This window comes from Staurois parvus, unplaced genomic scaffold (genome assembly GCF_062004578.1).
Source record: "Staurois parvus isolate SC_StPar_1 unplaced genomic scaffold, SC_StPar_1.0 ptg000352l, whole genome shotgun sequence".
In the NCBI taxonomy this organism is placed as follows: Eukaryota; Metazoa; Chordata; class Amphibia; order Anura; family Ranidae; genus Staurois; species Staurois parvus.
The window spans coordinates 3,740,388-3,752,625 of NW_028318148.1; the positions used below are offsets into that span (position 1 = coordinate 3,740,388).

At 40.8% G+C, this 12,238-nt stretch overlaps 1 protein-coding gene across 2 annotated transcripts in view; it reads right to left on the minus strand.

Annotated features, from left to right (window-relative positions):
• The window catches only part of COL5A1 (collagen type V alpha 1 chain), a 298,677-nt gene extending 290,119 nt beyond the window's left edge, over positions 1-8,558 (minus strand). The window contains exon 1 of one of the 2 annotated variants that reach the window (XM_089684686.1): positions 8,141-8,558. In XM_089684686.1, the coding sequence (XP_089540812.1) occupies positions 8,141-8,240 (100 nt within the window). In that variant the 5' untranslated portion in view covers positions 8,241-8,558. The remainder of the gene's footprint in view (positions 1-8,140) is intronic. The other variant, XM_089684685.1, reaches the window with a different exon arrangement.
• Between the last annotated feature and the right edge of the window lie 3,680 nt (positions 8,559-12,238).

Here is a 12,238-nt window from a genome sequence, read left to right on the forward strand (position 1 = left end):
ACAGAATCTTTGCAGGAAGAAATGCAGATCTTATGCAACAAAAGTAGAATTTCGGGGTGAACTACAAAGTATTGAGAATCGATTGAAGCTGTACAAGCGGCAATACTGCTCCAGAAGCAGACCGCACACTGCAGCTCTGAGCCACATCAGACAGAATGGGAGATGTGAAGCTTGAATGAAAAACTGTATAATCTGTACTTCCAACACTCAGAGTTTCCAAAAACACAGCCGAGCCAGCTTCAAAGGACGTAAAACAACGCACGACAACCGGAGTGACTTCCACGGCCTTAACTAAAAAAATACACACATGAAATATGCATCTGTGTTCTGTAATAAATAAAAAGAAGTCTGCCTTTAATGTCAATAATAAAATGGCTTATAGAAATTATCCCGGTGTGAATGTCGACAAGCAACAGAAATCCAACCAACACCATCCTTTGCCTAATTGCACAGCGTTGTTCTGAGTTAAAGGATCACCTTGGAAGCGGAGGATGAAAGGGAGTTCTGAGCATTTGAAAGTGCCAAAGAAATTTGTAGAATTACAAACTGGTCTCTCCCCGGAAAATCTGTCACAAACAAAGAAGTCTTAAAATAAATGTCTTATTTAATTGGAATTTTGAGTTGGAGCAGCATTTCTGTACTAAGTTCAGCACATACTGTATAAATTTCACTGATTTAAGTTTTTATATTTAGGAGAGTTATTCTTCTCTACTGTGTATAGGAATTGCCCATTGTCAACTTCTAAACAGGCCATAGACACGTGCCCACCAATATGTCTCTGTGATTTGTAAACTATGTGAGCACACTGACCCTCTCCATTCTTAGGTGTCACACTGCCTGTTTATCTGACAGGGAAAATGCACTCCTGACAGTTACTGGAATAGAAAGTAAAATCAGTAGCCATTTAAAAGTGTCTAAAATTAAAAGTCTGACCTAAGAGCAGACACCACAGGAACCTAGCTCTTCTCTTTATTAGCCAGAAAATAAATTTATTTGTGCCTTTCTAAAACCAGTTTCTAAGGGTCTGACCTCCCTGACTTCAGGACTATGCCTCCAAAATGTCATTCCTAATTCCAATAAGAATGCAATTTTTGGCCACTGAGGCACTATCATTGGGCACAGGTATGGCAGTTGTTAAAGCCCAGATCTGAAGTCAGAGAAACCAGTCTGTTACAAAAGAATTAAATTAGTTTCAGAGAGGCACACAAAGAGGGTGTCTGCTCTTTGGCAGAACCTTAAATGGGTGACAAGTTCTTGGCAGATATGAATATTAGTAAAAAATCCTGAGGCAGCTTACAGCTAAGAAACACCATATGAGAATAAGATGGAGTACATTTCCAAATGAACTGAACCTTTATTAAAATTAATCTGGGATGTACAGACAAATATAAAGAGAGACTCACCCACATACAGCTTTTATCTATGACTCTTCCGACATCACAGGATCAGAATTTGAACTCTAGTTTATGGCCTCCTGGGCATGTCAAAGCTGAGCATGTATAAACTAGGAATAGAAAAATCAGCCCCCATAATGCAGTAGGGCTTTCCCTACACTGATCCTGCAAGATTCACGCTGTCTATGAAAAAGATACTGAGGTGTGGGTGAGCTTCATTTTTGATGATAAGTTATTATTTTCCCCCTGTCAATACCACAGCAAGAATGACAGCAAAATGTAGTGAAAGGTCTACTCTATTTTCTTTTTGCACTTAGTGATGTCATCAGCTGAACATAATGTGACTCACAGGCAACAAGATGTTTAGGCTCATGCGACCTTTCAAGCTCAAACCAAACTTTATCTACTGTCTCCTCATAAAAGATATGATTGACAGGTATTCAAGGCCCCATTACAGACATAACTGACAGGTGCTCAAGGCCCCCGTAACAGACATGACTGATGGGTACTTGAGAACCCATCACAGACATGACTGATAGGTACTCCCCATGCAACCATCACAGAGGTGACTAATCAGTGCTCAAGGCCCCCCATCACAGACATGACTGACCAGTACTCAAGGTCCCCATCACAGACATGACTGACAGGTACTCAAGGTCCCAAGCACAGAAATGAGTGACAAATTCAATGGAAAAAACCACCCAAAGCTAAAAATAGGCATTTGGTTGTGGAGGGTCTGTGATGCAGCCTGTAATCTGGAGTGATCTCTGCTGTAACGTATTCCTCCACTGCCCAGAAGTCAAGGAACACCCATGTAAAACAAAATCATCAAACCTAACCTATTCTAAAAATGACCTTGTTTGCTGGATTTCCAGACTTTCTGGTTTTGGTTTAAATTTCTAAATTTTAGTTGTTTCCAAAGAACAAATCTACCTTGTAGTGAATTGCTATTTTCATCCAGTAAACCTTGCAAAGAACATGTTGCAAAAAGAATTTTCAGTTTATTTCTTTTTTTATTTTAAAGCCTGCCCCCAGCCAAAGCTTTTGACTTTTTTTACTTTTAGTTTAAGACAGAGTGAGAAAGGGTCAGGACCTCAGTAAAGTTTTTGTTGCTGTCCTTACTGGGGAGATTTCCCCTCACTCCCTGTTTTAGTGACTATCCAGGAAGCATAATGCTTCTACCACCCCTGCTGCATTTTTGGGCGGGAACATCTAAAACCTCCAGAGGGATAGGAATAGAGGAGGGAGTTATGGCAGGGAGGCCTCACCATTCAAGACATATAAAGTATTATATAGTAAAAAGAAAGATGCTGACCTCTTACTAACATATCACATTTGGGTGGATGGAACTTTTAATCACAGTTCTGGAAGCATACACCATCACACTCATGTTATGATCAAAAGCAAGCGATAAATGTCCCATAAAACATTCTCTCCTGATGACTTGTAGTATCATAACATTCATCAGTTAACTAAAAAATGTACCAATCTCTCATAAAACCAAGCAAACCTTTCCATGAAAAGAGTTTTTTAAACATAAAATTTATGACTTCTTTTCCAATCTTTTGAAGCCCATCATGGTGCTAATCATTTCCATGAAGAACCAACCTCTACAATGATTACATCACTGAGCGCAAAGTGAACTTAAAACAACAGGAAATGTGATGGGAATTTGAAAGATGATAAAAGGGAGACGATCAAGAAAGAAAGTACATAAAACAAGCTGGCAGGAAAACAGCCCTGGAAGAGAAATCTTCTTAATGGATTCCTTTAATAGACACATACATTGAGGTCGGTTGATCGGAAACATATGGTGTATAAGGGAAAGGGAGGAGGGGAGAGATGTATAGTAAAAATGGGCGCTTTTTAAATTGGCCACACATGTCTTCCTTCGTCACAAAAGCAGCACGCGCCTCATCCTGCCAATTCCCAAAAACATATGGAAGGTTCAGCGGTTGCTTTGGTGTAATATTTACCAAACAAAGATGATTTTTACCAGAAGGTGATGCCAGAGACGATTACACTATGGAATCGAAGAATCGGCCAGCTGCCATGACCTAATGTCTTCTGCACCCCGGGTGAGGGCCATAAAATCTGGGTGGTGACAAGTTTTTTCTTTCTGGAGTTCAACAATAAACTATGTGGCCCACATCCAGAAAAGAAAAGCATAACTAACTAAAAACCAGAAACTCCAGTTGGATGTCGACTTCATGCAAAACACGAGAAGCTTAATCTTCTAGCAGCTCTTCATAAATTGAGGGAATCTTATCCAACAAAGAGGAACTCTAACTAACGTTCCTTATTGTTTAGAAATATACTAATCATCTCATTGTAGACTTGCTTCCGAATGGTAAGCGCAATAAAACTGGTGCACGTCTTCGGCCAAGTTCCTTGTTTCATTAGCTAGAATGATGTCATGGAGTGGGAAGGGTTTGTCAGCTTTTTCATGTCAAGTACTTCTGGACTGCCTCCGTCATGCATAAATTTTATATGGACAAACAGAAAGTTGGCTAAGGAAACAAAATAATTCATATAAAGCAAAATGTTGTGAGCTAGCAAACTTGCTGATACTTTAGGACAAGCTATCGAGACACATGTTTCGACTGGTCAGGCAGCAGATCCCTGGTAAACTTTGCCTGATTCTCTCTACAGCTGTGGCTGCATGGAGTATGTCTGTTCTCTTTATGTTTGTATCCTGAGTGCCCCTATTTCCTCTCAAAATCTAAATCTCACAGGTAGATTACAGTACAGGTCTAAGCTCTGGTGTGTGCTCTCATGTTCTTTATGCAGCACGTGAGTGCGTTGGAGCTATATAAATTTATAATAGTGTGCGGCTATGGTGGGGAAGCCCCTGTTGTGCAGAGGCAGATGTGAAAAGTTCAGTGTTCTCCGTATAGCATTGCAGAAAAATAAACATATAGTTCGTGGCAATGTTGTGGATGATATAGAATAAGTCAGAATCACAAAGATAAATAAGGAGATGACACTAGAAGTACAGTGGCGATAAAAATGTGAAATGACTACAGAGCAAATTAAAGTGGCCTCCATATAGCTACAAGGTTACACACAGGAGATTAGCTATAATGACATTCCTGGGGAAGGTGATCTAGAGTGGAGCTGAATATGGCTTGCCGCAGGCACAGCCATCACCTCCACCAGCAGACTCCATGGAGAGGTCACGGCACTTTGAAATCTGATGCCACCAGAAAGGAGACAGGAAAATTCTTTTGGGGAAAAAAATCATCTTACATATCATATCTGCAGAAATTTCTTTGATTTAGCAGTGATTTCTCTGCTTTGTGGGATTTAAACATTAGATAATGCTAAACTACAGGTTCGTTTAACTTAAAAAAGGATTAAAAACGCTTTATTAGAGCTGGGGATAATTGAAAGTTGTGGTCCTGAGGTGGGATTTTCATACACAAAGGCTTCCTGTCTAGTAATCCACCTGCATTGGGACATTACAAAGGGCAACCTCTGTTGAGCCTTTGTAAGCCTAAAATGGCTGATAACAGGGAAAGATAGGCTGCGCATTGCTTTATCATAGTCATTCCACACTCTTTAGAGATATGAAGAATTTGTACAAGCAAATATGTTAATAAGATTAGGAATCCCTGATCATAAATGTAACCAGGATTCCAGGTTTATAGAACATTTAAATACAGAGGCACCATGGCCCAATTGGGTTTGGTTGCTGCTTTACAGTGGTACCAGAACTAGTGGAGGTCCGGTAGCACTGGTAACCTTCCTAGGGGCCACTGGATGGAGTACTATAAAATGCATACACTGAACATTTTCTTTTGCATTTTCTTGTTGAAAAGTTAAAATCTACCGTATTATCTTATAGGACTGTAGCTAAGGTGTTCCAATGAGCATCTACAATGGCAAAATAAAAACATGTATACGTTTATAACCTTATATTTGAGTTGTTTAACAGTTTCACTGTTGACCTCCTTTACCACCTATAAATGCCCAAGTCACCATACCACCTTTATACCTAGAGAGGATCTGTGATATATCTGTGCTTACGTCATTATTTATTAAAAGAGAAGTATGGGAAACATTTAATTAAAAAATCATACTTACCTAGGTGGATGCAGCATTGGTCTGATGCTGCATCTGTCCCCCGCCGGCTCTAAGGGTGAGAACTCAGCAATCACATGGCCACTGATCTCTGAGTTCTCACTGTAGCTGTGAGCAGAGACCCCCTGTACTCACTGGAGAGCTGGGCTGTTGAGGGGAGGGAACGTACGGATCAAGTTCTCAGAGACTAAGTGAGAGGCTGAGCCAGATGCCGCTCCAGACTCTGGGGTGGATCCCAACCATATGGTTACCATCCTTCCCCAGCCTGGACCAGGCTCTGTGACGTCACCCAATAGCGGGCTTCAGGCCGCTCTCACCTAAAAATGGGTCACAGGAGTGCAGAATAAACTGCACTCCTGTGATCCATAGGAGAAGTACAGCCAAATAAGCTTTGGGTGTACTTCTTAAAATTGTTGATAATGTCTAAATCAGCCATCACTTCAGTATGCAATGAAGAAAAAAGCATCCAAGAGGTGCTAGGACGTTGATGTGAGTTCATACAAAGTAGTGTTAGGAAAAAAAATATTTGGAGAGCTCACAGATAGGGATAACAGACAGGGCTACCCTCCAGTGAGTTACCAGAACAAAATCATGCACCAATGCAAGGAGTGCCAGACCAAATGGTAAAAAAGCCAACTTAATTTATTGGTTTGCACTAAAAAACAGCCAACATGTTCCAGGGGCCAGAAAACACTCCCCCTTCATCAAGGCTTCAGTTAAAAAAGGAAACTTGAATGAGCTCATAATAGGGCTTTCCTAAGTGAATCTATATGGGTAAGTTAATTGCTGGACTAGGAGAGTTATAAGCCAGCATCATATGTGTTAGCAATCAAGATAAATCAGTCGATCCTGTCTGAACAGTGATTGCTTTCTACCAAACCAACTAAAAATACTTGTCTTTATCCTAAAATGTCATATCACTCTAAAATGGATCCGTTGCAGAGACAAAAGCCTAATTCAAGCCAAAACTTTTTTTTTATCTGGAAATAGTTGGGAAGGGTTAAACCTCTGTCAGGTTTTTATTGCTGTGTGTGTCCCATTGAGCAGATTCACCATCTTTGTGTGTCGTGTTGACCAATGTCACAGTGACAGAAACTGATGGGAAATCCAAATGTTACAGCTATTAAAAGAACAGGAAATGTGATAAATCTTCCAAATGGGCACCTTTGTTCTGGTGGCAACTGGCAAAGAAGACTTATCCTCACTTTCAGATATTACCTACTTCCTGCCATGTCTTTAGAACAGGAAGTGATGATTGGATTACTCTGATGGGGGGCACAGTCAGAAAAACAAAATCTTACAGATCTTTCCCTACCGTTTTTACTATAATTTCCCAACAGCCGTAGTGGTCTTGCTGACTACTGTTGGATAGTGAAAAGAAAATTCTTCAGAATATTTTTGTAAAAGTCACAAAAGGTTGTAACTCAGACTACAAGAGGCACAGACCATGTGTTTCATCACAGATAGCCAGCTTAAAATACATGCTGGAACAAAGTAACTTCGAGATCAAGTATTGCCATTTAACTGAGCAAATTAAATAAATTCAACATGCAGAAATGGCACATACACAGCAGAGTCTGTAAGTAGCTAAAGAACCAATGAAAAAAAAATCTTAACATTGGAAATGAAAAAATTAAAATAAAATCAAGACATATTTTTGTCTTCAAATTCCTAGAGATACTAGTGCCTCCCTCCCTTAGGTTCACGCCTGAGACGATCCTGGTCCTCTACCTCCCAGTAGAGACTGTATACACTGCACTGTTACGTGTACACTGAACCCACCCAATGAAGGCTGCAGGTGACATCAAAATCATTTATATGAAGATGTTGAACAATGCTACAAACAACAATGACATTCTGCACTCTGCAGCGCCCATATGTTACCTTCTATCAGTGCAGCACGGTCAGAACAATAAATGTTTTCAGATTAGCTGTTGTCACTTACTGCACTTTGCATTCCAATCATGGTCTTATCAGTAAACGCACAATGCTTTAAAATGTTCTAACCTGTAACACAATCATTACTTAGCAGCAGTAGATACAGATTTAGAAATGACAAATATAGTAACAGAGGAACATTTAGAATCTGCTATATATAAAATAGACACAATCTTGCTAAACATTTGCCAAAAACCTCCCCAAAAAAACCTTTTTCCCCTGGTCTAAAACCTATAATTCAAAATAGGCAGTACAGAAATAATGCACTGCAATGAACACAGCTGCACACATCAGCATTATGCAGAACTGCCCAGGGCTATTCCAGATTTGGCCTATAGGTGGAGCAATATGCTAGTTTCATAGGAGAAGTAATAAAAGCAAAAAAAAAAAAAGTTTAAACTTTGTAAACTGGCTGCAGGACAATCTAAAATTACATGTCAGAAAGTGTTCCCGGAGCAGGCTATGAAGAAATGAAGAGGTGAAGAGGGGAAAGTTGTTGAAAGTTCTGCTGAAGGGGATGCAGCATAGAAACCAAGGCTGTATTAAATACTATGCCCTTACATGGGCCTCCTATCAAATGAGACCCAGGGGAACATAAACTGCTAAAAACTTCTGCACAGCTAGAATCACTTGGCTGCTCGAAATTTGAGGCTTTGCAAATGAAGTCAGCACTTAAAGCAAATTCAGAAAGCAGCTGGAAGTTTTCCTTTTGATAGGCTCCTTACCTGCATGGCACTGTGAACATATAAAGCTTAGAGCTACAAGAAGGGACAGGTCTCTCCTCCAACTTCTCCGTTTCCACCTTGTATGTGTATCCATGCTCATTACCTCCTCTGCTGTGGGGGGCCAATTCTTTAAGATTCAGGAGTCCTCAGCTCAAATCTTGGAATGAAAACAAGTGGCAAAAATAAAGGGCAAAAACCCCTTGAAGCAATTGCAATTTCTATAAAGCCATTAGATTGTATTTTTTTTTCTTGTGGGGGGGGGCTGACTGTGCTTTCTGGGGAGCTCAACTAGAATGTGCCTTCAAAACCCCCAGCTCCTCCTGCACCCTCTTCCTTCTCTCTCCTGCCCCTCTCCTCTGGTCTGGGGTCGTCTTGAGAAGTGATGCCCCCTTGTCCGACCGAATAGAGAGTGAAAAACCTTTTTAGGCAGATGTAAGAACTGTCAGTCCCAGGATGGGATAGCAAATCAGAAACCGGGGAAGCTGCAGGATCTGCCTACTTTCACTGGGATCAGGAAAAGGGGGAGAGAGGGGTGGGGAGGTGGTGGAGGAGGGAGGAAAGTTTGTGTTAAAAAAGAAAAAAAAAGTTTGGAGAGAGGGGAAAGCGTGGGACAGGAACATGTAACATGCAAAGTGTGCAGAGGGTTAAATCTATTGCATGCCAAAAACTGCAGTTCTTTTTTTTTTCCATTTCAGACAGGCAAGAAATTTTTGTGAACAGATTTCGCTGTCCTGGGATAGAGAGACAATTCAATGGAAAGCAAACAGAGCTGGATAAAGCTGCAGCTTATTCACAGCCTGTGAAGATTTGGTTAAACAGCTGTCACAGCAGGGGGCTCCGATTGACACTTGGGATCCTTAAGAGGTCTTGCAGCAGCGGTGGCATATGATGCCAGGTATTCTATGTCAATGTTTCCTCCGATTCAATGGAAGATGGATGTTTAGTGTCTTTTATACTATAACCGTCCTAAGAAACTTTCACAGGATCCACTTCTTTGGCTGCCAAACTTTGTGGGCACTTAATTCCATACATAGATAAATAAGCCCTTAAAAAGAGAACCAAATAGCAAATTTGTTTTATGCTTGGAGGCTTTAGAAAAGGCCACAATGTGAAAAGTTCCTTTGTACTTTAATCATCCTGAATCCCCGGCACATCCGTGGCCAATAATCAATAGTTGTCTCTAAGTGTCACTGTGGTGGCTTGAAAAAGGCCTGATGATGACATAAATCCAGCATGTCATCTAGAACTGCTCTAAAGGAAGACTGTTACAAAATTTCTCAGTAGTTACTGTAAAGAATCCATCTCAACTGAAGATTAACCGTATAAATCAAAAACTAATCAACCCAATGGGGCTTTCAACAACAATACAAATAATGTAATATTGTTAAAAAATTTGTAAACTGTTATTATTACAAAAAGGTTAAAAGAAAGACACTTAAAAAGTGTGCGCTATACAAATAGAGCATAATAAATCAGTTTACAAACCTCCATAAAGGTTCCATCAAACATATCTTATAACAAGTGTGTTATCGGGCCCGAGTAATTATTTTACAATCATAGATATGAATTAAGATATATTAGGCCCAGAGCACCTCAGTGCATTTAAATGACAAATCCACTTCTTCAGGTTGATTATTGAGAAGGTATTCATTATGTATAGTGTCTCATAATGTAATAATTAATGTATAATAATAAAATCAAAAAAAGCTGTTGAGCCTTGAAACTGCCCTCCCATAAGTGCTTGAAGAGGCAGGGGGACCCCAGGAGCTACAGAGGTAAGTATATAGGATCACCTAATAGCCAGTGGGAGGGTAAATATCTAGATTACATGGACTGCAAGTGCAAACTTACCTGGAATCATAGTTGTAATATACAGTATATAGTTAGATATATGTTGCAAACTCCCAATAGATCCTAAGCAGTATTATGCAGAGTATATAACTAAGACCAATAAATAAAGAAAAAAAAATCCTCTTGACCTGCCAAACCTAATATGATAAACTAAGAGTGGCTGAAAACACCAAATTGCGTTCCCACAACTCTAAAAAATATTATAATATATATATATATATATATATATATAAAACAAAGCACGCAAAATAAAAATAAAATGTTGAATAATAAACACCAGGCTGAGTCCTCAACCCAGTGACAGTCTGTGAAAAAATGTCCCTAAATGTAGTAAAAATCAAGATTTCTAATGCAGACAAATCTGCAAATCAGCATAGACTCCACACGTGACTTGAACAGTGATCACCCTTAAAAGTCCTCCACCAGCTAGCGTGCACGCTCACCTCCCATTTTGACCTATAGGGAATATAGGTAAAATGCGCTTTAATATCAACCCGAAATCCAACCAGCTCTCCTCTGTAAGCGTTCTTTACTGGCTCCTTCTCCAATTCCTCATCAGAAATCCATGTTCACAAAAACATCAGAGGACATCTCATAGAGTAATACGTCCTTGTTTAATGTATAAAAACCAGGTATAGAATACTCAACTTCTAAAATCAGGCCAGCAGACCCATACAAGCATTGGTAATAAAATACATAGGAACAGGTATACCAAGATGGCAGCCGCTGTCCGACCAGAAATGATGAACATGGATTTCTGATGAGGAATTGGAGAAGGAGCCAGTAAAATACAATTACAGAGGACAGCTGCTTCGATTTTGGGTTGATATTAAAGTGCATTTGACCAAAATGGGCAGTGAGTGTGAACGCTAGCTGGTGGAGGATTTTTAAGGGTGATGACTGTTCAAGTCACGTGTGGAATATATGCTGATTTGAAGATTTTTCTGTATTTCATATCTTGATTTTTACTACAGTTACAGACATTTATTCACAGACTGTCACTGGGTTGAGTGCCCAGCAGGGTGTTTATTATTCAACATTTTATTTGTATTTTGTGTGCTTTGTTTTAATATAAAATTATCATTATTATTATTTTTATTTATGCCTTGATATATATTACTCAGATTGTCTATTTGCGCATATAACATTATCATTATTATTATTTTTATTTATGCCTTATTATTATTATTATACAGTATTTATAAAGCGGCAATGGTTCACTCAGCCAGCACTGTACATTACAAAGGGGGACAGAACATGTGACAGAACAATACCAATACAATGCAAAACATGAGGAGATCGAGGGCCCTGCTCTTTCGAGTTTACAATCTAGGAGGGAGGGGATAGTGGTACAGGAGGAGATTGCTGTGGGGGATGGAGTGGTAGGAAGAGTGGAGGAGGTCGGCAGGTTAGCAGGGGGTGGGGTAGGCTTCCCTGAAGAGATGGGTTTTCAGGGTGCGCCTAAAGGAGAGGAGAGTAGGTGATAATCTGATGGGTTGGGGCAGGGAGTTCCAGAGGATGGGTGACACCCTGGAGAAGTCCTGGAGGCGGGCATGGGAGGAGAAGACCAGGGAACTAGAGAGAAGGAGGTCTTATGAGGAGCGGAGTGTGCGTGCTGGGCGGTACTTTGATATTAGGTCAGTGATATAGTACGGGGCAGTATGGTGGACAGCTTTTTACGTCAGAGTTAGGATTTTGAATTTGATCCGTTGCGCAATCGTAAGCCAGTGGAGGGATTGGCAGAGGGGGGTGGCGGAGATGGAGCGGTTGGAAAGGTGAATGAGTAGGCAGCCATATTCAGGATCAACTGAAGCGGGGATAGCCAGCGGCGAGGCAGGCCAGTGAGGAGGAAGTTGCAGTAATCGAGTCGTGATATGATGAGGGAGTGTCAGGAATGGACTTGCCAGTAATGGTGGGACTCACCTGCCTTGTGGGCTGCAGTACCAGGGCTGGCCAGCGGGTGCTCCCAGCAATCAGAGACTCAACTCTGCAGCCAGCCAAACACCTGAAGCTGATTATGCAGGTGTATTTAAGGGATGGCCAGACCTGCAGTCTGGGCCTTGGTGTGTGTTTTTCCTGGGCCCCTGTTCCTTGTTACCTGCATCCCTGTTCCTGTTCCTGTCCCTGTCCCTGCCTGATCCGGACCTCTGCTGACTTCTCCTGTTTGATCCCTGGCTTGTGACCCCGACCATTCTCTGCCTGACCCCCTGTACCTACCTGCCCATTAGTTGCTGTACCCGGCTCGTG